This window comes from Parus major, chromosome 19 (assembly GCF_001522545.3).
Source record: "Parus major isolate Abel chromosome 19, Parus_major1.1, whole genome shotgun sequence".
Taxonomy (NCBI): Eukaryota; Metazoa; Chordata; class Aves; order Passeriformes; family Paridae; genus Parus; species Parus major.
The window spans coordinates 9,427,211-9,452,693 of NC_031787.1; the positions used below are offsets into that span (position 1 = coordinate 9,427,211).

Genomic DNA, 25,483 nt, shown 5'->3' on the forward strand with positions numbered 1-25,483 from the left:
GAACTCTGCCAGAGCCAATGTGTGCATGGGCTATCCCATAGCAGCTGACAGGGTGGCACAGAGGTGGATTTTGGGGTGAGGGTTGAAAGGAAAGCCTTTTATGTCCATAAGCAGTGAGTTTGTCACAGGGAGCAAAAGGCAGGTTCAGGTGTGAATTGCCAAGAACAGTTAAATTTAATCTCCCTCCTTAGCTCAGTAATTGTTGCTTGTGCAGCAAGTGCTGCACTGGCAGCAGCTCTGTAGGTGCGAAATTGGTTTGGATCAGCTCTCTCCAGTCCCAATACAGCACTGCTGGGCACTGATTTTTCAGTGGACGTGCCCATTTGAATCAGTTTTTATACTTTTGTTTAAGAACTTGTGAACAGAGTAATAAGAACCCCCAGAACCTGAAAGAGATAGTGAGGTTCAGACAGATGTTGGTAAATGCAGTTATTTACCAGCCTGCATTGCCCTTGGAGCTGCTTAGCTGTGGAGCCTCAGTAGCCAGGACTTGTGTCCTTCAGCTTCATTTCACATGGGTACAGCATCCCCAAGGCTGTATCCCTGCTTCCACACCTCCCCTGGGTTAAGAGGGCAAAGTGACTCCTGTCCCTGAGCACAAATGGATTCTGACAGCAGAGGTTGTGGGTCCTGCCCCCTCTGGGCTAGGGTTGTGACTCTGGTACTGATTTACAGGTTTCAAAGCCTCCAGGTCAGCTGATGCTGTTGTCTCACCCCTGCTCCTACTCACAGGAGTGGTGGCTCCAGTGCTGGTACCAACACCTGCACCCAACAGTAAAGAAACCAAAAAAGTACCTGCAAGAGTTTAAAAAGCTTTTAATGGACTGTAAGACACTAGTAAAAGAAAAATCTTGTAGGAAAGATGCACTGTAGTAATTTATTGATTGCTTTCCAGGAAATGCAGAATTTTTCTAATAAGAGCAAGTTCGTTTGCAGTGAAGACTGTTTTGTTGCCTCCAACACCTCAGAGGCTGCTCCCTCCTTCCCCCCCACCCTGCCCCGAGTTACAAATACCTGTAGGGTCAGACAGGAAACCGAGGGTACAGAGCACAGGGACAGCACTTGGCTCCAAGGGTCAGTAAAAGAAGCAGCGCGGATTAGCACGGGCACGGTTCAGGACAGACAACGCGAGGGAGGGAGAGGCTGGGTGCCGGCAGCGCGGGGCTGCAGCCAGCCCACCGTTCTTACAGCTTGATCTGCTTGGAAAACAGGACATTCAACTCTGTCGGCATCCCAGGGCCTGCAGCAGCCACAGCTTACCTGCTTGAGGACAGTGACAACCCCACAGGATGTGCATGGGAGGGGACAGGAGGATTTCTTAGTAACACTTGCCATTCAGTACCGTCCATTGCCAGCAATGGCAGCTCCCAGCACCAGGCCCAAAACCAGCATGCAAAAACACCAGAGACAAAGGTATTTGCCAGAGGTTTCAGTGCTGGAGGAACTTAAGTTTTTATTTAAACCCCTTCCCCAAAACCTGGTACTTTCTGGTTGTGATTCTGTCAGGTTCAGGGCCCTCAGCTCTGTGTCAACAGCTGCTGTTGCACATGACACCAGATCTCCACTTCTAAATTCTCCTCCCCTTTCTCCTGCCCTTAAATAGGGCTGAGATTCCCTCCTCACGCCCCTCATTCAACAGCATTCCCAGCTCTCCGAGGCACTGGGGTTTCCACTGCAATGGAAATTTGTGCGCTTCTTTAAAGATCAAGCCCTCACTCTTTGGATACAGTATCCCAAGTTACTCAGCTGCAAGCAGAGCAGAGGTGGAACAGTGAATATCATATATATATATCTCTATATATATATATATATCTATATATATCTATCTATCTATATCTTTACCTTGAAAATTAGAATGTGAATGTTACAAAACCCCACTGAATTGCCAAACTGCCAACCAAACATAGAAAAAAATGGTTAAAGGAATCCCATGGCTATATCCTGATGTAGAAAATGCTGTACATCCCCCACTTCCACATGTCACAAGCTTCAGTCATCTCAGCGACACAAATATGGCTGTTCTTAGCACAATCTTGAATAGTGACCGGGGGGAAATCAATCTTTTGGCTTGGAATCCACATTTTACAAGAACGTGGATCAGTGATGGGGCTGGTTCTTTACTGGTTTAGCAAAGCAGTGTCCTTAGTCAACATAAAAATGACCTGAGAAATGTTACATTCCTCCAGACAGTTCATTTGGAATTGATATGTACAAAGTAGAAATAACTGCTGCGCACACACACGACACAGACACACACACACGGCAGGAGGGCCCCGCGCGCCAGGACGGGTCTGTGCTGCCTCCGGCCACTTCCCCTCGCGTGGCAGACACAAGCTTGGGCAGACAGATTACATTGCTCAGATTAGTTCTTTGCATTGTGTATTAATTGTACCAGTGCAATAACATTGTCAAAAAGGAGGAGCTGCTCCAAGGGCAGCTAAGGCCCTGGGCCAGATTCAGAAAAGGGTGGTTTAAACTTTTTTTTTTTTTTTTTTTTTTTTTTTAGCGAGGTACACATTAAGCAGAGCTCTGTGTTAAGGGGATGGCAGTGGAAGGCATGCTTGGCTCAGCCTCTTTCTCCTCCACAGCTTTGTCCTCTGCTTCCAGCTGTTCCCCACTTTTCATGCTTTCCTGGAGCTGCTGGCGTCGCTGCACCTCGGCTTTAAGGTTCTCCAAGTCTTTTTGGCTGAAGGGGAAAGTAGCAAGGGGAGTAGACATTAGACTGGCCATGGGAATGGTGAAGCACCACAACAAGGTCATGTTCAACAGGGGGAACACTCCTTGTACCTCCCTCCCTCACAACTCAGCCCTGGCTGAGCAGGGCTAGGGCCCACTTTGCTGGCTGGGTTTGAACAAAGAGGCACCAGGATCTGCTCCCTCAGTGGGGCTAGGGCAGAGCAGAATGTTCATCTTGCTGATGGCCAGGCAGCCTCCAGCTGCTGATGCTGCATTTTTACCACCAGTGATTATTTACAGCCTTAGAAGAACAGTCCTGGCTCAAGTCATGTATTTCCACCGTCATCCCAATCAAATTTTCAACTAGCAGTAATAAAAGACAATTCATAATAATTAAAAAAACAATCTAAGAGTCCTGCTGTTTACAGTGATCTTTATGCTAATCAAGGCCTTAATTGGGATCTTGGCTAAAACAAACAAATCCTGGGGAGCTGGTTTCTGCTCTCTTGCAAATGAAGACAATACACACTTGATTTTTAAGGGCAGAACCCAGAAGAATCACTGTACCTTAGTGGAATGAAGAGAATTCCATTGATAATGTTCAGCTGCTCCAGGACACTGGCCATACTGGGAGCTGTGAACTACATTGCAAGAGAAAAGTTTTAGGAGTCAGAACCTACTCTGAACTGCTAAGCACATCCCATTACCAAAAGTTGAGAAAATGGCATCATTTACATTATCTACCTCTGTATATCCATAAGCTGGAAAGCACCATCTAGAGATTCCCACCAGTCCCTGTGGGACCTCCTGCTGAACCCTGCAGGACTTCAGTTAAATACATTATGGTGCCAGTTCCAAAATGTCTTGGGTTGTCTACCCTCCTTCAAGTCTTTTAACAAGGGTAAACCCTTTAGTGCTATTTGTATGGGTTTGAGCCTCTTCACTGCCCACAATTCCCTGGACTTTTGATTCAAGGTCCTTGTGCTTTGCCATGAACTCCTCAGGTCCGCTGCCAGTTCTCCACAGGGAGAAGAAAACCCACACACAGAGCACTGTCACACTCTGTCCTCCCTGCAGCTGGAACCCTCTTTCCTGATCTGCTGGGGTACAGTCTGGCAGGGAGAGCACCAATGGCTCAGGCCAGGTACTCTGCCAGGCACCCAGAGGCAGGCAGGAGCTGCTGGGTTTGGTCCAGGAGGGCCATTCATTGCTGCTCCATGTAAGGTAAGACAGCCCCTCTGCACTCCCTGCCCAGCCGCCCCAACCATATCCCTGGAAGGAGAACAAAGCATCTCACAAAAGATGACAGCATTTTTGAGGATGAGGAAACAAGTATTTCTGGGTTGAGCAACCTGCTGCCTGGCAGTGAGTCAGCAGCAGGGCGGGGTTGTGTGCAGATGTGCCAGGCTGTCACCCCAGGAGCTGTCCCTGTACCCCGCTGCTTCCCCAGGCATCCTGCAATGCTGTGCTCCATCCACACCGTTGACACCACACTGTGTCTGAGCCACTGCCCCAGCAAGGGCTTCTGCCTGCGAAGGGACAACTGCTACCCCCTCCTGACAGACCATGCCCCTCAGGAGCAGCTGGACACAACTTGCTGCTGGCACAGCACGATCCCAGCGCTGCAGGTCACCTTCAGTGGCATGATGTTGGCATTGGAGCCATTCTTGTAGATCTCATTCATTGTGCGCTGCAGAGCAACCGCTTGCTGCGTCAAGTATTTCAAGTACTCGGAGCTCTCTTTGGTCTTTTCATGGTGTTCACCGAGCTGATGGGAAATGGGAAAAAAAAAGGGTTCAACATCACAAGTGAGAACAAGACCCAACCCAGGGAACACACCTGGGTGCTGCCAGCTCAGTGTCCCTACAGGAACTCAGCAAAATGGATGTTGACTGCGCCTTGGCATACAAAAACCAGTAAAACAGTTCCTCTGGGAGCCTTCTTATCAACATTTCACATTTTCATCAAGTGGGAATATATTTGCTGGTTGAGCAGCATTCCCTGCACTGGACTCTTCTTACAGGAGCAGCATCCTAGCATCCCCCCACCTGGACCAGTATTCCAGCATTCCCCACACTGGGCTGTGCCCTCAGCTGAGTCACCGCGTGCAGACGTGCTCAGACAGCCCCAGGCTGGGGCAGGAGTTTCACTGAGCAGCAGCCAGGCTGAGAGCTCACTACCAAACCAGTCTGGAGCTGTTATTTGAAGACAAAAGATGGGAAAAAGAAACCAGTTTTTTTCAATCCCCACCAGAACATGGGACCATGCCACAACAAAAGTGCTTGTCCAGCCATGGGAAGAGCACGGACACATTCGCAGGAAGCTGAGCAAAGACTCTTGGCACAGTAGTGGGCAGTTACTGCACAAGGCAGGCAATTCTGCACTGGCCCTACAAGGACTCCCTGGCATCTGCTCAGAACCGTTTGTAGGAAAGGCCTTCTCAAAGCCCAGGCTGGGCACTGGTTTGCAGTGGAACTGCTCAGTTCTGGCCCTGCAGTGACAGCTCATGAGTGCACCGTGGGACCACTCATCACCTGATTCTTGTAGATCGTGTAGCCTTCCTTCTCATGCTGCAGAGCCGACCGGAATTCTGCTTTGCTCTCGTACACTCGGGCAACCAAGTGGTGGCTGAGAGAAGGAAAAGTGTTGTCACTTCTCTGAAGAAGAAACATTTCTGTGTTGCAGTGAGTGTGACTGTGCCATCACACTGGGCTGAAAGTCTTAACACAAGCATGAAAGGAGACTGAATGCAGCACCGTGGGAGTTACTTATTCCGACCCAGCTGAGGATTCAAATACTACACTCATTAAGGTTGGATTTAAGTTGGAATGCTGAGAAGTGATCTACAGGGGTAAAGACTGAGCTGGGCATCTTTTGTCCTGCATCCAGGAAAGCTGAAGGCCACAGCAGTCAAGCAAAGGGAGAGGCGCATCCATGGGAATACCCTGGGTTTGGATTTACTAACTGGAGAGGAAGGCTGCAGCCCTAAGCCCTCAGGCCTGAGTCCCCTGGGCTCTCGCCAGCTGGAAGAGCCGACTTGCCTTGGACTGTTGGCCTTGGTGCTTCTGGAATAAAAAAGAAATTGCTGGGTTGGCAGTGTTTCTCTGTGGGAGGGCACGGGTGTCTCCAGGCATCCCAGTGCCACTGAGGGACAGCTGAAGACTCTCTGGGGCATGAACATTCATCAGCCACTGGAGAACAAGGCAGGCTTTGCAGATGTTTAATCAGCTTGATTTGCAGCCTGATGGAGAACAGATGGCTGCGATGTGGCAGCAAGAACTGGGAGTGGGCCATGCCTGGCTAACACAGCCAGTTCTGCACTGAAGTCAGAGGGCATCCAGCACTGCAGCAGTGGGCACTGGGAGCAGATCCTACAGGTGTCACCAGTCCCAGCTCCCTTGGGAACACACAGAAGCCACTGAGGCTTTTTATTCAAATACAGGACTTTATGACAAAGGACAAAAGCACATTAAATAATTCTCAAAGATCCCTCCCTGAGGGCTGGAAGAATTGAACATGAGCATTTAATGCACTGTCCCTGCCTCCCAGTGCAATTCCCTTACAGGCTCTCCAACCTTTACTCCCCACATACATTTTTCTACCGAGAGTCCACAGGTCATCTTGATAGATTTTTTGAGCAAGCAGCATCACAGCAGATACCACAATTAACATTCAGAACAGCTCTCCATCCTTTGAAATAAAAAACTTGGGTACTGCCCCATGACCTTGGCTCTGGGACAAGACTGAATATCCAGTTCTCAAGCCCAGCTGCTCCCATGCAAGTACTGGGTGACTGTGCTTGCTCTGACAGCAGTGACCCAGCCCAGCACCCCACCCTGCCTCACCTCAGAGCAACCTTCAGAGACTTGGAGCCGTGATACTTGGAGCTGATGGCCAAGGCGTTCTCCAGGAACCGGAGGGACAGGTCATACTCCATGACCCCATGGAGCACCAGGCCAATGTTGTTCTGTACAGAGAAGCCAAGCAGGCATTAGGAAAGACACACTGACACTACAGTTCCTGCTCTGTGAGCAGTGGGACCCCACAGGTGTGTCACTGCCAGAAGGGCTGCAGGCCCTGGCCACGTCCCTGCAGCAGTAACACGTGACAGGGACATCAATAAACTCTTTTACGTTCTTGTTCCACTGGCATAAACTGGAGCTTTCCTAAGGATTAGAAAGTGCTCAAACCCCACCTGCAGAATCCCAGTGCACAGCTCAGCACAGAGGCTGACCCTCCCAAGTGAAAGGGTTAAACTCGTTTTTTCCTTCATCTGATGGTACCAATCAGTAATTACCCAGGGAGGAAAAGCACTGCCTAAATACACTGCCTAAATATTTGTTTTTAATGGCCATCATGTGGGCATCTTAAAGGCCAAGAGGTTTCTCAGAGATTAGGAACCTGAAGACTCTTAATTACTTACATCTAAGAGTGCCATTTCTGGGTGATCCTCCCCAAATACCAACAGCATGAGGTAGCGTGCACGGTACAGCAGGTTCAGTGCTGTCGAGAGTTGGCTGTTTGCAAAGCAGTACAGAGCCAGGTGCATCTAGGACAAGAGAAGGGACCCAGCATGAATGTAAAGGAAACTGATCTCTCCTTTCCACTCTTCTTCAGCTGCACATGAATAAAAAGTCTTGCTCACTGATTAAAGAAGGCTTCAGCCACTTTGAAAAGTCCAATCTGCTGGCTGATGCATAGCCCCACTGAGGTGTCCCTGAGGAAGCTGTGTGTTTTATTTCAGTTTCTCTTAACACTCCTTGTGAAAAATTTCCAACCTGACTCGCATATCTGTCATATTCTGACTGTGTTTTGGGGGGGGATTCTATCCTCTTTTTGTTTTTGACATAAGCCCAGGGCCAAAGCCAGGAGAATTAATATATCTAAATAAAGATGCAGCAGACAAACACTAGAAACCTAGGTTAAGCAGGACAAATAATGAACATGCAGGACACACTCAGCTTTTCATTTTGTAGGATCATAAGAGATGATGAAATGGAGAATTCTGGAAAGAAAGCTGCAGAAGAGAGGAAAATGCAACTGTTTTCCAGCTGCAGACATGAACTAAGGCTCCCAGACTGCAGCCAGACCCCTGAGGTGTTGCTGCTCCCCCAGCTCTCCATACTCACATATTCTTGGATGGTGTTGGGGTGTTCGATGCCCAGGACCCTCTCGCTCATTAGCACCGCTTTCTGCTGATTGCTTAAGGCCTGAAGAGAGCAGAACACAACCCCGGGCAAGTCACACCACGCTGTGAGCTTGGGCAAGCATGGCAAAGGAATGAGAGCACTGAGGAGATCCCCACAGAGCCCCTGCTTACCTCTGAGTAATCTCCCATGATATAGTTGAGCCGAGCTAGCAGCCTCAGGCAGGCACAGATTTCTACATGCATAGCACCATACACATTGTTGAACAGGTTTAAGGCTTCATTGATGAGCTCACAGCCCTCCTTCAAGAAACCTGAAAAGAAGGTACACACACACACACACACACATACATACATATATATATATATATATATATATATATACGTATGTATGGATGTATGGATGTATGTAGATAACTCCTAACACTGCTGGAGACAGGAAGTGAGACCAGCAGTGGGATACACAGACACTTGTCACTGCCCTGACCCATTCTTGCTCATTGCTGGTGGCTTTACAGCAGGAGTGTTCCAGATAGTCTGGGAGACCAGGACTCTCTACCAAATCGGGGTTGGCAGGGGTGTCCTGGTGGCCATGCCCCACACACCCTACTCCTCCCATTATCAGTGATCATCCTGAGAGGCAGAGGCACATGGGGGCTGTACCTTGCTGAACTTTTGCTTGCCCACTCTGGAAGAAGTGGAAAGCATCAGAGGCTTTGGGGTTCACATGCTTCACTACAGGGAAGATGTTAAGAATATCCTCTTCTGTGAAAGTGGGCTTGTGCCTGTTGTCAAAGTTGTACTCCTTCAGCAGGATCTGGAGGGACCAAAAAGAGTGGAAGGCACAGTTACCACTTCCATAGGCACTTGGCAAGAAAAAGTGCAAAATTCTAAATGTGGATTCACAGTCAAAACATCTCCTGTACCATGACCTGGGACAGAACTCCCCAAGGTGGCCAGATGTAGGTGTGCACCACCACCTGTGCAAAATGGCACTGTGGTGACAACACTGAAGCTGTGACAGGAGAGCTCGTGCAGTTATACTCCCACAGCCCACAGAGGAGCAGGAAGGCACTGTACTGAGGCCAGCTGTTCTTCCAAGTTTACCCTATGAGGGAACTGGATTAGAAATCTCATTCTCAGAGCTGGGACCTGTATTCCAACATGAACACCACAAAGACCTTTTGGGGCTCATGCTGTGCCTCCAAAACACATTGCACTTGCTCTTCATGCTCCTCAGTACAGAACATAATGGCAAGGGACAGAGGATGTGGATCTCACCTGGACTCCAGTTTTGAGGGAGATTTCACGGAGCAGGGTGATTTTCTGTAGATTATACACTTCAGCTGCTTGGTCAGCATTCTCACTGCAGAAAGCACACACAAGCTTCAGCTCTCAGGGGAGTTTCTGCTCAAGGACATTGCTCCACTGTGGGAACCTGAGGCACAGGTCCCTGTACGGCCAGGTGCTAACTCAAACCAAAGACTAACTGCAGAGTTTGCCCAAGGTCTGTGAAAGTCTACAGAGCACAGCAGTGCTTTTAGAGAAATCCTACATGTGTTCCCAAAGCCCACTGCAGTGTTTGAGCCGAGTACCTTCAGCTCTTGGTGAGGAGCGAGCAGTCCCTGACATGAGGGCATGATCACTGTCCAACTACCAAAAGTTGGTTTATCCAACTAGCCATGGCTTTTCTTCTGGGCCATTTCATTGGTGCTTCCAGTTTAGCACTCACAACGTGGCCCTTCCTTATTCCCCCATCTCTGCTCACATACAGGAGCAGCTGTCCTTTTTTTGGAACAGAAGCTCCCTTCAGCCTAAGTAATTGTTGACCGACAAGTATCTTCTGACTATACTATTTCTGCTTCTCACCTTCTGATACCCTCTGTACCCTAAGGAAAAGCTTCCCTTCCTCCCCTGCTTTTCATGGCTGCCTTTGTGTCATAGGTTTCATCTAATTCAAAATTTCATTTCCCCCTTCCTACTCTTTGCCCAATTTCTTTCCATTAAAGATCTGTGTAAGTCCTGCAAGGGTACAAATTTTATTCAAAAAGAAAACAAATTAGAAAGAGAGGTCCTGTTAAAGAGCAAGAGCTACAGAAGTTTGGTGAATCCAGGGACAAGCCAGGGTCACTTGCTCCACTTACCATTCAAGACTGAAATCAAAATAGTTCTTTGCTTCTGAACAAATATTCTTCCATAGCTCCTGAGGGGTCATGCTGGCCCACGCAGTGTTATCAGCATTTCCAAGGTTCCTGTTTTTCCTTTTCTTATTCTTCTTCTTGGAGACCAGCTCATCAGCTGGAAGATGGGCAATGGGATTTGGGAAGGAGCTCAGAAAACAATTGAGGAAGTGGCTGATGGCAGCGGATAAACCTGACAGCTCCACACCCTACAGGGAGACACCAGAGTCAGTCCACAAGAGGGACAAGAAGCCAGTGTTTACAAGCGGCACAAGGACAGACAGAGTGATGTCAATGTAGGATTAACTATATGCCTATATGTATATATATATGATGTGTGGTTACATTTCGGGCTGCTACCTGGGACAGAGAAAGCAAAGAAGACTTTGGCACTGGAACGAAGCCAGGTGTATTGCTAGGCTGTGTGTCAACAGCTACAAGGACATGTAGTGTTGAGCCAATTAAAAATGTTTCTTAGAAGGGAAAAACAACACTGTTTAAGAGGAAAAGGTATTACAAGGAAAACAAGCTGTGATTTCACTTTTAAAAGCCTCCAACATAATGAGTGAAGATCTGGGGAGGAAAAACACGAATGATTGCTCTCTGAGAAAGCTTTCTTCAAGTGGGAACTTGTTTTGCATTACATACAGGCCTGTACCTATTTCAGTGCTAATGAGCTTGTAGTTCTCATTGCCACACAACCCCCAGGAACTGCCTAATGAGAGGAGAACCCCAAACAGCTCTGTTTGTGGAAAAAAGTCATCAGGGAGGACACATGGAGCAAGAGGTCAGATTGCTGGTCATACCTGGAGGTATGTCTTGAAGATGTGTTTGGCTGATCGAGTGATCAATTCGCTGATTCCAATTTTCTGCCCAAAGAAATAAAGAACAAACTGAGTCCATTGGCAAGAAAATGGAATAATACACTGGGCTTTTGAAATGGTCTTTTAGCAAGATCTGCAGAAGATACACTATTCTCCCTGCAGCACAGAACTGCAAAAGCATTTGACAGCCCTCCTGGAGCCAGTGAAGAGGCCCTGGCACCTCTGTGCTTGGTGCCCACAAGCCAGCACTGCAGTATGGCTCAGCGCAGCTGCAGCAGTGCTTCAGGGGCTGCCACAGCCCAGCCTCTGCCTGCTCCTGGGCAGCCACACTCACAACACTTCAGAATTTGATCCAAAGCCCAGATGTGTCTTAGAGGCTTGAAAAATGCATGGCTGAAAATCCAACTGTGTTACTCTATTACAGTTGGGAATCCCTGAAGCAATTCTCTACCCAAAAGATACTCGCAGTTCCTAACATTATGAAAGCCATTGAGGATTTGGGAGAAAAACTCCCCAGCTACCACTTAGCAGTCCTCCTCCCTCCCCCACTATTTTTGAAGCTGTTTATTTTTAGACAGAGACAACAACTGGCCAAGTGGGAATCTCCTCGGGACAAACAATGCCAGAGTGATTTGAACTGTCTGATGTTGAGCCTGATGCTTACAAAGATGTGATCCAGCTGTGCACGGCCAGGGGTCTTGGTGATGAAGTTGATCACTTTGCCCAGGTAACGCATGTTGATGCCCCTCTGGTGCATGGCCTCAGCCAAGGTTGCCCCATCCATCGGGAGCACCGTGTGATCCAGGCAGTCCTTGACCTGCAGGGTATGTACAGACTTTGGTTACTGAGGACAAACATGAAGGAAAGAACTTCCACTTAAACACACCAGGAGGCAGGACAGGTGTTCCCCAATGCCACTGCAGATACCTCATTACCTGGGGCTGAGGGTCACCCTGGAAGCAGGCTCTGACCCCAAATAAGACTCTTTTGGTGGGTAACACAGGGACCACGATGGTAACAGGCAGGGGGTGGACACCTGCAGTAGCCAGCCCAGCCTGGGCCAGCTCCTTGCCCCTGGGGCCAGTTTCACTCTGTCTCAGCAGGGAAGGAGCAGCACTACACTCTCAGAGGCAGAGGCAAAACAACTCCTGCTTCTGCAAGTAACAGGCTGACCCTTCTTTAAGGGCCTCAGAGTCACTAACTAATTACGATTTCCAATTAAAAGAGACGTGCAGCTGTGCACACATAGCTGATAAGGACAAATGGCACTTGCATGTTAAGTTGTGTTGCAGTGCTGATAAACAGTTGTTTAATTCACGTCATGGAGTAACACCAGCTCCTCTCTGATATGCACAGGACTACAGCAGCTGGTCTACAACCTGCTCTCACACAGGCCTGTGCAGTGTTTTGGGTCTATATAGGAGCATCAAGGACCTTGTAATCAACAATCACTGAGCACTTTTCTGACTCACTCAGCTCCTTTTTTGTTTAAAGACTGAATAGCTGGTTCTGAAGGCTGTGCTGACTATAGAATTAGTGTATTTAGAGTTCAGAAGAAACTTTCCAACAAGGAAAACCCTCTCCTACAAAAGATCCACAACTCTTGGAGTAGAGCTCATGAGTTCTCCCCTGCCAGTTCCAGTGCCTGCTCTGACAGCTGCATTAGCCATCAATTCAGCAAGTGTCCCAAGAAAGGAGAAACTGGGATTTCTTATCTGGCCAGGTGCATGGGTAACATCCAAAATGCTTAAGACTTAAGAGAAGGAGTTTTTAATGACTGCTATTAGTAAAAACAATTTCCCAGTTCACTTCAAATTATTAGTCATTGACTGAGTCACAGCCAGGGTCAGCTAAAACAATAAGCTGTGATAGATGCCCAAGGCTAGGGAGGGTGGCTTATGTAGTCTCTATTGTCCTGAACTCTTCACAAGAGCTTTAATTACCAGTGCCAAAAATTTTTTGTTGGATTGAGGTGATAAAGTTGTGCCATGATGTAAGATGGGAAATGGAAAACCCCTCATGCCCTGTATGCAATGCTCATGCTGTTCCCTGTGGTCCCCCACCAGTGCCAGGGCCTGCAGCTGCTCAGGTGAAGGTGTTGTCCCATAGGTCACTAGCACCACTTCTTGCTCAGAGCAGCCAAGTCCTGAGGGCAGCCTCACTGCTGGCTCTGGGTTTCTTACCAAGCCTGGGATCTGGCACGACAGCAGGAATGCAGCAGCATCCTTCAGCAGCTGCTTCTGGTCCTGTACCTCCTCTTTGCTTGACTCTGGGAAGCGAACACCTGGGAGAAGAAAAGAGAAAAAACATCAACCACAGCGACTCACAGAAGCAAGTTCCTTTACACAAAGTACATAGTAAGAGCAGGTGGAATTAAAGATGCTTCAAAAACTGATCTCAAACTATACATGTTTCAATGGGAAGAGCATTGGCTGCTGTGTTCAGGCAGGGGCTGGGCTGTTCAAAATCAATGGTTTGGCGATTCCCCTGCAATGTGCCTGCCCCAGTATTCACTCCCAGAAACACTCTGGGAGCTTCTTCTCAATTTCCCAATAAAAAGTATTGCTCCAAGTAATGGAAATTCATGTGTGATGCCTGTGCCTGATGTGTGTATGTGATAGGGCACTGTGACTGCTAGCTGAAATGTTACTAAAACAGACCTAGCCCTTTACTGAGGTGCCAACATCAGTCATTCAACTACAAGTGTTATTTTTTGTGTAAACTACTACATGAGGATCAAATTTGATTTTTTTCCTCCCTCTGCTTCTTTTCACATGGTCTCACAGCTGGGATACTTGGAGAATCCCAGGAGGATTCTTGGCAGCAGCCCGCAGCCGTCCCGCGAGTGCGCGGTGGGAGCCGCTCCCCGCCTGCACTTGGCGGTTCCAGTGTGTGGAATGCATTGCTGCTTCCTCTCTTCTGCACTCTGCTTCACAGAGAGCCCTGCAGCATGCCCAGCCAAACAAAAGCCAGCAAGAACCTTGGCTAGACAAAGTTTTTGTCTGCAGCTGCCTGGACACAGCCACCCTCTGAAGGGCTGGTCCCAGCTCTGGGTACACGTACCTGGTGAGAAAATATCTGGGTTAAACCGAATATCAAATGATGTGTCACTAATGGAGCCTACAGCCTTGCAAGCATTCCGAATCACTTCTCTGCTTTTGGGATCCACTGGAGCAGGAAGAAAAACAGAATAAAAATGAATGTGGAGTTCAGGAAATGACACACCTAGCTATTAAATTAAGTTTTGTTACTAAAAACAGCAATGATGGCACATTCTGAAGAAATCCATTATAAAAACAATCAATTGTAAAGGAGAATGGCTGCAAAGTCTGAATAAGAGCACATAAGATGACCCAAAATCCCCACAGACGTCCTCACCTCCAAGCACAGGCACTCAGAAATCCAAGCCTGGGGTTCCCCAAGGTGCCTGTGCACTGCTGGCCTCCTGCCTGGCCCCAGAACTCCCCTGTACTCCGCAGGCCAGCCAGGCTAGGCTCTTGCTCCTAGGGAAGAGCTGAGGGGCTGGTGACCTTGCTGGGTTCAGACACCTCACTCACCCTGTCCTGGAGGCGAGTCATTCATCAGGGTGTGAGCAGCTCTAACCAAGAGGCCAGCACTGACAGGCAGCCAGTGCTTGTCCTGTTTAACCACCATCAATCACCCCCACCACCCCCAGCCTGGAGCTGCTCCAGCAGTGACAGCCCACCAGGCCTGCGTGGAGCTGGTGCTGAGGATGAAATACCTGTTCCATCATCAGATGCGATGGTCTCGGCGAGCTCCTTCACCTGATCAAGCCCAGTCACGCTATTGTCTATTTTGCCGTCGTCTGACTCAGGCCGCTCGCTGTCTGCGGCACCGTTCTCTGCAGAGGCACCGTTCTCCAGCGCAACTGAGCTCTCCTGCTTGTTGGCTTTCTGCTGCATCAGCTGCAGCGCAGCCAGCTTCATGAATAAGAGATACCTGCAGCAAAGGGAAAGGACAATTCAGCGCAGCAGAATGCCACACGTTTGGAATGTGTCCCGCTCCCTGTGCTCTCCTGCCTTGCCAGCACCAAGTGACCCAAATGTCCCACCACAAGCACACAGGATTTTTTCCAGCACCTAGAAACAGAAGTAATATTCAGGACATTGGGAAAGCCTTAGTAAGAAGCATAAATCCTTCCCATTCCCTAGCCATCAAATGGAAAGGATACCTGCAAGGAAGGAAGAACTTCTAAATGTTTGTACAGGAATCAACAGTAACAGATCTGGAGACTAAAACACAAACCATCTCTTTCCCTGGCTCCCTGTCCAAATCCCTACTATTCTCACCTCTTGTTAATTAAATTCCTATAACTGCATTTACACAACCAAGCAATGGCACAATTAGCTGCTCACTTCTGGGAGCTCTGCTAGGATGTTCCCAGGAGAGTGCAGCAGGGTCCTGACTTGAACCATGACCAGTTGCAGTGGAGGAAGCAGGGAGCTCTGCTCACCTGTGTTCTACAAAGGCATCAACAAGTTCTTGCCGCAGGCAGCAAAGCTTGTGTCTGTGCTGCTTGGGGAACCCCATTTTCTTACATTCCTCTGGCATTTCCTCCCCTTCAACAGGCAGGAAGTTTAGATCTGGAGGGAAAGTGCGTAGCAGGTCCAGGATGTAGTGACGCCCATCATTGCCAATAATGCCTTTGCACTCCACTGAGGAGCACAGCTCCACCTCCTCATTCTTGTCATTGAGAACTTTGTGCTTCTGGATCTTCAGTGGCCTGCTGGTCTTCTCCAGCAGCTCCAGGTACTTGGGGTGCGACACAACTGTCTTGCCAAAGTCTATTGACCCATAGATGACACTCTGTTCCTGCTCCCGCTCCAAGATGCCAGGAATAATAGACTGAGCTGTCACTCTGTAACCTCTGTAATCCACCACGACAGTTCCCAGTGTGTACAGCCCTTCCACATCCACAGCATTGTAGGTCCGCACACCATTGAGATCATTGGTAGGAGCTACATAAGCAGCAACGTCTCCACCAAAGTCCTTGTAGTGGTCACGGACGTCAAAGCCCAGGCTGAAGAAAATGTTGTTCCAGATGAACATCTGCATCTTGGTCTCCTCACTGGGGTTGATGGCCATGACATTGCCATCGATGACAGCCATAGCACCTCGTGTTGCTGCTGCAGTGAAGTCACTGTGAACCTGGAGAGAAAGCGGGGTCAGGATGGGCCCCCACGCTCCCAGCACCCCACCTCCCAGCTCTCAAAGCTCTCTGCAAATTGTTCCTTTGCTCCTCTCCTCCCAACAGCCTTCCAGCAGGCAGGCAGGTCTGCTGGCTTTTACTGCTGTGAGCCTGGCTAGTGGCTTCCATACAAGCCCCAGGAGCCAGAAGACAGGCAGCAGAGAAGGGGCTGTGTGAGGAGCTGCCTGCATATCCCAACGTTACCTTGAAAATGGCTCGTTCTCTCAGCAGCCTCTCAGGCAGGTTCTTGCGTGGCAGCTCTCGTGTAGTCTGCAGCTCTTCATTCCAGTCTCTGGTCTGAAAGAGGGAGGGAAAGCCTCGTGGGATGCAATGCATTGTGTGGGAAGGGGTTGGCAAGGCAGCATTCCCGCTTCACAAGGTGTTTTGGGAGAGAAGGGAGAGGAAGGGGTAAGAATTCAGGCTGCTGTGGAGCTTGGAAGAAGTGACTTCACAGCAGGAATAAACACACCTCAAGAGTGGACTTTATTCAACAGCAGTTTGGGACAGATCTTGCATCAGCCCAGCCAGTGCAGGGCAGTGTTACTGAAGGGGCAGCATGGTGCAGGTGTGATTAGCCAGTGCTGTGGTCACACTGCAGGCACATGCTGCCCATGGCCGGCCATTGCTGCCCTGCACCACTTTGTGCTAGAAAGCTGCAGCTGAAGCATTTGGAGCAGTCTGCTCAGAGACACAAGAGCCATTCCAGGCCTGACTGGCATGAGGGAGTGGTCTGCCTCCTGTGCAGTGGCACTCTTCAGAGAAGGGACATGGAATTTAGAAACATCCGAGCAGAAGCTGCTCCTGTCAGTTGCTTCTGTGCTCATGGAGCTGCAGCATGAGCAGCACAGCCCCTGTAGTCAAGGGCCCTGTGAAGAACAAGGACTCCTGCAAGCTTTCTCTTGATTACCAAAACCCTCCCACAAATAACAAAGGTTACTTTTTGGTAGTTAACTTATTCTCAGTGTAGCTGGCAGCAAAACTCTTGCCAGTGTCATCAGGCAAAGCAAGACCAGTACCTGTCCAGGTATGTGCTCCTCATAGCCCAGTCTAGAAGTATAGGCGTCCTCTGCCCGGACACAGTCCATGGCGTGCTCTGCTTGTGGAGCTGTCCAGCTGTACACTTGGAAAGGAGTGGCTATCCTCTCAAAGGGGTGTCTCTGAACCCTAGTTTGGGAGAAACAGCAATAAAAGGAAGAATCCTTTCTATTCCAAGAGAATTTTGGAACCAAGCTTTCACACAGGTCCTTACAGGCCAAGATGTAACAGCAGCCCACAGTGCAAACCCAGGTACTGCTGAAGGTCTCTTGTGTAACCTGTCTGCTCTGTGCAGGGGCTGAAGCTCATCTGTAGCTACTTCTGACCCAAGCAATACAGTACAGTAATTTTTAAATGGCCAGATAGTCACAGTGGTGGCTGGAGGCCACTGCAAATTTCAGCCCTTGTCTAGTGTCACTTTCATCTCCTTAATGAAGCAGGAGCAGAGCTCCCAAAAGCCACACAATGTGCCTGTCAATCCACACCCTGCTGAGCCCAGGCAGCTCATTAAGTGACTCTGAAGAATGACAGGCTTTTGCACAGGACCCACTGTCCTGGAGCAGAACAAACGGTCCCTGCAGCAAGGATGGGAGAATCAAACAATGCCTTGTTGTTGTTTTATTATTATAGGAGCTAGAGAAAATTATAGAATATTAACATGCACAGACATGTTTAAAATAACCAACCTCTCTCCACCATAAGCCTACACAAAGCCCTCTTGTGTTACTCTCACTGATATTTATGCTTCAGTCTCTTTTGTGGATCAAGGAAATGCTCAGGGTGCTGCTCTGTTGTTCAGTCAGGTGCTCTGTGGTCCTTGCAGCTTCCACTCACGTGTCCCAACCACCCACCACCACTACATAAGCTCAGAGAGCCAGGCACTGCAATCCCTACTGCACCAGAGGCATCCAGCTCCCCAGAACCAGCTGAGACTCCCCACCTTCATACTGGACTTCTCAAAGAACTAGAGAGGAAGAAGCACTGCTACCGTTTCTTCTGAAGAGCAGAGAAGTTTTTTTTGAAGGTAGGGCTGATCTGGTTAAGTAGTTCCACCAAGGAATGACTGAGAAAACTGGGGTTTGCAGGTTTGGGATTGAAGTTGTATGCAGTAGACCTGCAAAAGTAATAAAAGAAACAGTCACAAACCATTGTTATACCTATGACTTTCCACACCCGAGGAACATGACTGAGAGCTCTTCACACATGCACAGTACAAAGGCTGCACCAGTGCTCTTGCCTGCAAAATGGGAGACCATGGGGCAAAAAGGCAGAGGGACAGCAAGGACCTTACCCAGTCTCCCCACATGAAACAGCCAGTACCTAGCCTGTACCTAGCCCTGATGGTGTTTTAATTTAGACCTTCTTCAGCCATCTCCAGGATCAGGAGAGGCTTCTATTTTTATAGCTGGGAAGGACTGATTTCACAGAACTTCCCAAACACACCAAAAGTGCCTTAACAGAGAACCCCCTCAGCACAGCTGCTCCAACAGGCACAGCTACAACAGCCTCTCACAGCTATCATTAAAAAAACAAAAAATTATTTGTAACCAAATCTGTACCCAGCTCAGGGAGTTCTGACAGGCTGTGCTTTTGCTTTAGGGCAAAATGAGATAGTTGCAATAGTCAGGAAGGAATTTCCTCCCAACTCAAAATGCTCTAAATAGCTGATGACATTATGGGATGTTTAAACTTTCCCTAAAGCACCAGGCATTTAGCCACTGTGGAGAAGCGGTACCAGGCATAACTAAACAGCCCAATCCAGTATAGCAACTCCCACAAACCCACGTGAGCAGCAAATTAAAATAGGCTGTTTCTGCCAAAGAAAAAAAATTAAAAAAAAAGAGCTGCAACTGTTTGTTTGTGAGTTGTTTTCCAGTTGGCTGCTGCAGGGCAGGACAGGAAGCACCTCAGTTACTCACTGATTCAAGTAAAATCCCCGGGTGGAGGCAGTGATACTGACGTGCCGATCCTCCACCGTGATGACGTACAAATACATGAGGTCCCCGTGCATCTTCCGGTTACCGGGTGGGGGGTTCCAGCCACTCATCGTCAATACCTTTAGGCACTGCAAAGGCTACAGGAGAACACAACAGAAGCAACTCCTGTCAGCAGGAATTAATGTGTTTGAGTTAGAGTAATTTGATGTATATGGCAGATCCCTTTTACCTGCTGCCGTTGCTTGATTCCAGACACAGAGCTTACAAACACACCTGGTCTCCAGAGCAGCTTCCTGAGCCCTCTGCAGTCCACTAGTTTTCCTTTCACAACCGTGAGACACGGGTGAAAACAGATACCCTGGGACTTTGGGCTGCACAGGGTATGGATTTCTTGCTGTACTTGTTTCCAAATGGCAGCTTCTAAACCAGAATCTGAATGGGAGGGCACAGGAAGGCTAAGAGCAATCTGTGGTGACCTGCAGATCCCGTCTCCAGGACTTTGCAGAGGAATGCTGCTTTCCCTTCTCTGCCACCCATCCCAGCAAGCCTGGCCCTTCCACACTCTGCACATGTCCAGACTCCATATCCAGTGTTTTGCACACCAGTTCCTGGACTTTACTCTTTTGGCTAAGCAGTGCTATCCCAGCACTCGTTAAGCACCAAGCAGAGCAAATCCCAAAGTCTACTTCAGCTCAGCTTTCAATCCCTGACCACCAGTTTGCTGTGAGGAAAATTTGCTGTGAGCTGTTTCAATGACACAGGAGAACTCTACCTTCCAGTCTCTGTTCTGGGGCTGAAGGGCACACAGGGGCCTCTCTTTGCTACCTGGCAGGATATGTTCAGGAGGGGTGCAGTCAATTTGTTCCATTTCGGTACCTTTCTTCTTCCGTTTTCCACTGTCTAGAACAGACAGAGACAAAGTCAGTTCTGGAAAGTGCAGCATTCCCTCCTCCAGTCATTCAAGGAGGGATGTAGAAGTGCTGCAAATACTCCCTGCACTCCTAAATGACACAGGACATCTGATTGTTATTGTGTTTAACTAAGCAAGGAGTCAGAGAATGAAACCACTGACTACAGCAGAGAAGTCTTTTTGACCCGTACCTCCCAGGTCTCCTTCAGTGAAGACACTCAGGAAGGACAATGAATTACAGTCCACACCATTGAAAGCATCTGATGGGTCAAGACTCTTCAGAAGGTCCCGAATGTGGCGCACGTGTATCCTGGCCTCTCGCACTGTGTATGGCTCTGATGGGCAAAAAGTGGGGAAACAAAATTAGACAGTTGCTTACTCCTTTAGCACACAGGCCTCAAAATGGAACCACAGGAGAGAGATGACAGGTGGGCAAAATCACTCCCTAAGAAAACCCCCACTCATTCCCTCCCAAGTCTCAAGGAACTTGCCTTCCACCACTTTCAGCAGTGAGCCCTCCTGCAGTCCTTCAATTGTCTTCAGCTCAGCGAAGTTATCCAGGACGTTGCCATCCAGCTGCAAGGAGAAGCAGGTCCGATGGCAGGTATCCTCCCGGTCCATCAAAACTTGATGGATTTCTTGTACCATCTCTTGAGGAGAAACCTTAAGAAGGTAAGAACCCAGACAATTATTGTTTACCCTCCCACTTGCTCTTGCCAAACTCTGCCCCTCAGCTGCAGTATCAAAAACCTCTCAGACCTCTCTCTCCAGGCTTGGAAAGGCAGACTCTACCTCCCTTCCCAGGAAGATCACTTCTGCTCCTGCTGGGAGGACACTGTCACCTCTGGCAGGGTCAGTGACCTGAGTTCCACCCCACGGGCTTGGCACCCAGAGATGTAACAGCCAGGCACTGCACCAAACACTTGGCATGAGACAGAGGTGACATAGGGCAGTGAAGGGATAGAAAGCAGTGGGGAAAACAGGGGGTTCTTCCCTTATCCATTCACACATTAGTGGTGAGACCATGAATGCTGGACATGGAAAATGGCCCAGTTCCTCCTCCTGATGTCTGGATGCCAGTGCCACACCTCAACAGGGCTCAGGGGAGGCCAGACCCACCTTGAGCACCAGGGCTGCTCCCCTGCCTCCTGCCCTGCTCTGCTCCAGCACCACTGACACTGCTGGGAAACCCAGAGGACTTGGGGTAGTTTACATAAGCTGCTGTAAACAACACAGCCTGCTATTATTAGCCTATTAAAACTAACAGCCAGGGGGATTTAGAAGAGACAAAAAGCCAGTCTGAGATGCAGCTATTTCCACAGGGGATGGGATTTTGCTGCACTCTCTGCCAGTCTTTAGGAGGTAAGAACTTTTCCATTGCATTTAGATTCCAGATGCCTCTCCCCAGAATTAGAGATACTTCAAATAGTATTTGGTGAAGTATCAAGCTAAATGGGACTATGAACCAGGCCTGTCAGAGCCCATCCTGACCAGGCAGCACATCACTGTCCACATGACATCAGGCAGAGCTCTCCATGCAGAGGGAAGTGGAGACAGCACCATTCCCTTCTGTCTTCAGGCCAGTGCTTGAGCTCCCTGAGCTGTTAGCATCTGTCACTGTATACCAAACCCAGGCTGGCCTGAAGCAGCATCATGTCATAACTGCTGAGCAAGCAAGGGATGTTTCCTTGCTCACTCAGGCCCAGAAATCATGTTTTCACAACACTTTAAAGAACAGCCCAGAAGCGGGAAGGCCATTTTCCCTGTGCTCAGCTCCATACCCAAGCCCCTCTGTGATGGACAGAGCTACACCTCAGTGAGTTCTCCTTCCCCTTGCTCCACACCTGGCATCCAGAACGAAACACCCTCCCTGTCCCTGCAATGCCCAGGTGGGCATGTCTCTTTTTCCTTCGTTTCTCTCAAGGCACCAGCCAGACGTCCTCCTGCACCCTCCATCCTTTGCTGCCTCCTTCCCCACTTAGTCCTGGTCAGAAGACAGACAGGTCAGGGAGCTGTGGGCAGCCTGAAGGTACTGTCCAGACTGTGGGGGCTAGCAGGGGCCTTCCCCTGCCTCCTTCCCTGCCTGCCTGGCTGAAAGGATATGGTTCAAATACTCCCCCAGCACCTCTGTTCCCTTCCCCAGCTGGTGAGGGCAGGTACCTGCAGGGAAAAGGGCTCTATCCCTGGTGCACAGATCTTGACAGTAAATCCCGTATCCTGTATGACGATGACCTCCTGGTCGTTCCCATCTTCTCCTGGGTCAGCCTCCTCATGGCCATTCTGCTTGGCATCCTTCTCACCCTTGAGGCTGTCATGTGGGCCGCTGCCATTCATCAGTGCCACGCCAGACGGGTGCTCTGGGCAGGAAGACAGGGTTGAGACAAGGTCCTTGTCAGGCTGCAGAGACTGGCTTGGACACTGGAAAGCCTGAGCCAATCAAGGGCTAAAAGGAAAAGTTTTATTCTGCACTTGCTCTTTACTAGACAGAGGTGTGCCAGGCCCTTCCCTCCCTTTCCTCATAGCATAATTAAGGTGCTGTCATTCACCCGCAGTGTTTGCATCTTCCACAAACCATGTGCAGAGAGGGGAGGGAAGGAGAGCAGGAAGGATGGGTCAGTGTACACCACACTGAGCTGTCTTAAGAAGCCTCTTAATTAAAAAAAAAAGGGTGTGTGGTGCTTTGTGGCCTGGAGGCAGCTGTAACCTCTGCACCAACATGTTAAAGAGCAGAGAGGCAGGCGAGTGGGCCACAGCACTGCTGAGTGTCACATGGGTGCCCGGTTCCTCCACAGCACAAACAGCTCTCACGGCCCTGCCCGCATTTGGCCACCCTCTGCATTTCCAAAATACCTCACAGAGATCCCATGGTGCCAGGGCGTGGCTTTGCCTATGCAATTTTATTCAAGAAAATGGTGATGACATTTTAAGTGCTTGTTTAGACAGATGTGACACATCTGTCACAGGGCCGGGGAGCTCTGTGCACCCAGGTCACCGCTCCAGCCGTTTGTTTTCCTTTCCAATGAGATGGACAGTGTCAGAACTGATAAGATCTAGGAAGCTGCCAGTCTCCTAGAGGAGCCTACATCCTCTGAATGAGGCTGGGGACCACACTAAAGAGGAGTAAGGGTCTGCCAGGAGAAATTGGAAGAGTGGGAAGAGCTGTTGATAGCAACTCTGGGAGATGACAGAGTACCCCTTGCCCCCAGCCTATCAGGCTGGTGCCCCAAGGACACCACACCACACCACACACCCAGGGCAGTGCATGCTGGAGAACAATAGGGCTGGAGCATACTCAGCTGGACCCCCCAAGGTCAAACCCAGCACTTCCAGCTTGGTGCTCTCAGGCACCCGCTTGCAGGCAGCACAGATGGAGATGGGGTGCTTTCCCAGACAGCAGAAACAGCCTTTCTGAAAGGCTGCACAGGGTCAGCACAGCTCCAAGCCAGGCTAATGCCTCGAGGTTGCAGCCCTGCAGCCAGCTCCATCTGGCAGGTGTCTCCTCATCCTCACCTCCCAGCAAGGCATCTGTCCCCACACCAGGGGAAATAGCAGCTCAGCCTCCCTCACCTCACAGACTGGCGCTGTGGCTTGAGGACCTACAGCTGTCACAGCCAGTTCTTCCCCATCAGCCCCAACTGCTTCTGCAGCCCAGAGAAGTCGTCCAGCCTTCGCCATAACCCAGGAAATGGGCATCCCCCTGCACACCTCTGGAGCACAACATAAGGCTGCAGCAACAAGCCCTGCAAATGCATCCCTGGAGGGTCTTGTCCCCGCCCCAGACGATGACTGCCAACAGCAAACCCTCAGAGATGACTGTCAGGGCTGACTTAGGACATGGTGAAAGGGCTAAAAATGCAATGAGAGCACACCCATTCCAAAAGGCAGCAGGTAGCAGAGCTACCTCAAGCAGCCTCAGCCGCCTTCAGCAGCTCAGCAGCTGCTGCTCATGCTCCCTGTCACTGTGCATACGTCCCCAGCACTCGCTGCTCATTTTTTTGACAGATGAAGCCATGGGCAAGTCAGGCCTGGCTCTGGCTGTAGCAAGCTGCTGTCATGCTAGAAAGGAGGAAGAAAAGCTCCATGCAAGACTGCCTCAAGAGATGTGGCTTCAGAAAAACCACACCATGCCCAAAGGGCTGGGGAGAGCCCCATGTCACACCCTACAGCCAGCACAGCCATACTTCTGGGCTCCCTGAACATGTGGGGATCTGGACAGAGTGCAGACAAGCCACCACGGAAATGCTACACCTGGGGCTACCGGTACTGCAGACAGGATGACCTGCCAGGCACCCGAGCCAGGCCTGGCCCAGCCCCTGCCCACCCAAGCAGGGCAGGATCACTGAACTTCTGTTCCTGTGGCAGCCAGAAAGGAGGCAGAATTTGGCCGAAAGGAAGGCTGGCACTGCAACCCATGCACACGCCAGTCTGGATTACAGCAAACACCTTCAGCAGCAAAGCAAGACAGGAAAATCTGAAAGCAAGGGAAAGTCACCAGCCAGGACCACACTTCTGCTGTTCACTGCTCACTGGTGTAAGATCCCCAAACTACCTAGTGTTTCAGAAATCAGAATACTGTTCCTAGTCTGCAGAAACACAACATGTTCACACCTTCCATCCCTCTTTTCCTCACTTGAGTGAAGGCAGGGCCGGCACAGCTCTGCACTTCGCAACAAGAGACATGTAGTGGCAACGCCTTTGTGTCTCCTTATGTTGGACGATCCAGCTCCAGCCAGCAGTCTTAAGTTTAGAAATTAAAGTTAAGTCTGGACGGAGAACGATCTGCTATGCAGCAGGCTAACCCTCAGATGTGAGCCAGGCAAGGCTTTTCAGAGGGGTTCTGTACAGAATGGGTATGTTTCAAGGAAGCATGAGCTGGCCTGCTGCTTGATGGGTGCTGACTCACCTCATATGCTCCCCAAGGGAATCAGAGTTGCACCCACCTGCCTTAAAGTGGGTCACGGGTTCTTCCCACCCGCCGCAGCCTGACTGTGTGGCGGCCTCAGCAGTGCCGGTGCAGAGGGAGGCACATCATGAGGCACTCATGGACTTCACAGGATTTCAGCCTACTAGAGACAGTAGGAGGAGGCACAGGACACCTTAAAGACACCTGCAGAGACCTCTCTTCCACTCCTTGCTCTCACTTCAAGCCCCAAACAGGCCGGCAGCTGTGTCTGGCTGCCGGCTCTCACTGCCATGCGCTGCACCCCGGATGGCTCATGGCAGGTGTCTGAGTCACAGGGAAGCAGTTCCACCCGCTCCTCCTGCTTACTGCCCTGCTCGCTGCTGCAGACAGAGATCCCTGCCGGGTCACGCCAGCCTCAGATGCAGGATTGCGGTCTCAACCGAAGGAGGGCTGTGACCTCTGGTCTCCCCTGTCATTCCAAGGGATGTGTCTATGGCCCAGCAAGGACCCTCCTCCTGCACTCGACCTGCAGCTTGTCCCCTCAGCTGTGGCAGAGGCTGCTGGGCTCCGGCTGGTGCCGGCTGGAAGCCGAGTTGTAACACAATGTTCTCATGGCTGCCCTGAGCGCAGCCCAGCAATCCCTGAGCACAGAGCACAGCACAG

General features: G+C 49.9%; 1 protein-coding gene across 1 annotated transcript in view; it reads right to left on the reverse strand.

Moving 5' to 3' along the window:
- Positions 1-799: 799 nt before the first annotated feature.
- The window catches only part of CLUH (clustered mitochondria homolog), a 26,986-nt gene continuing 2,302 nt past the window's right edge, over positions 800-25,483 (reverse strand). Inside the window, exons 2-26 of the mRNA XM_015646539.2 lie at positions 22,078-22,274; positions 20,409-20,580; positions 20,109-20,252; positions 19,780-19,907; positions 18,990-19,144; positions 18,059-18,184; positions 17,052-17,199; positions 16,240-16,332; positions 15,301-15,995; positions 14,569-14,786; positions 13,890-13,994; positions 13,010-13,110; positions 11,491-11,643; positions 10,809-10,871; positions 9,967-10,211; positions 9,104-9,188; positions 8,486-8,639; positions 7,997-8,136; positions 7,806-7,886; positions 7,100-7,225; positions 6,522-6,643; positions 5,211-5,304; positions 4,310-4,444; positions 3,244-3,317; positions 800-2,686 (exon numbers count right to left, since the gene is read on the reverse strand). Of these exons, the coding sequence (XP_015502025.1) occupies positions 2,518-2,686; positions 3,244-3,317; positions 4,310-4,444; positions 5,211-5,304; positions 6,522-6,643; positions 7,100-7,225; positions 7,806-7,886; positions 7,997-8,136; positions 8,486-8,639; positions 9,104-9,188; positions 9,967-10,211; positions 10,809-10,871; positions 11,491-11,643; positions 13,010-13,110; positions 13,890-13,994; positions 14,569-14,786; positions 15,301-15,995; positions 16,240-16,332; positions 17,052-17,199; positions 18,059-18,184; positions 18,990-19,144; positions 19,780-19,907; positions 20,109-20,252; positions 20,409-20,580; positions 22,078-22,274 (3,923 nt within the window). The 3' untranslated portion in view covers positions 800-2,517. The remainder of the gene's footprint in view (positions 2,687-3,243; positions 3,318-4,309; positions 4,445-5,210; positions 5,305-6,521; positions 6,644-7,099; positions 7,226-7,805; positions 7,887-7,996; positions 8,137-8,485; positions 8,640-9,103; positions 9,189-9,966; positions 10,212-10,808; positions 10,872-11,490; positions 11,644-13,009; positions 13,111-13,889; positions 13,995-14,568; positions 14,787-15,300; positions 15,996-16,239; positions 16,333-17,051; positions 17,200-18,058; positions 18,185-18,989; positions 19,145-19,779; positions 19,908-20,108; positions 20,253-20,408; positions 20,581-22,077; positions 22,275-25,483) is intronic.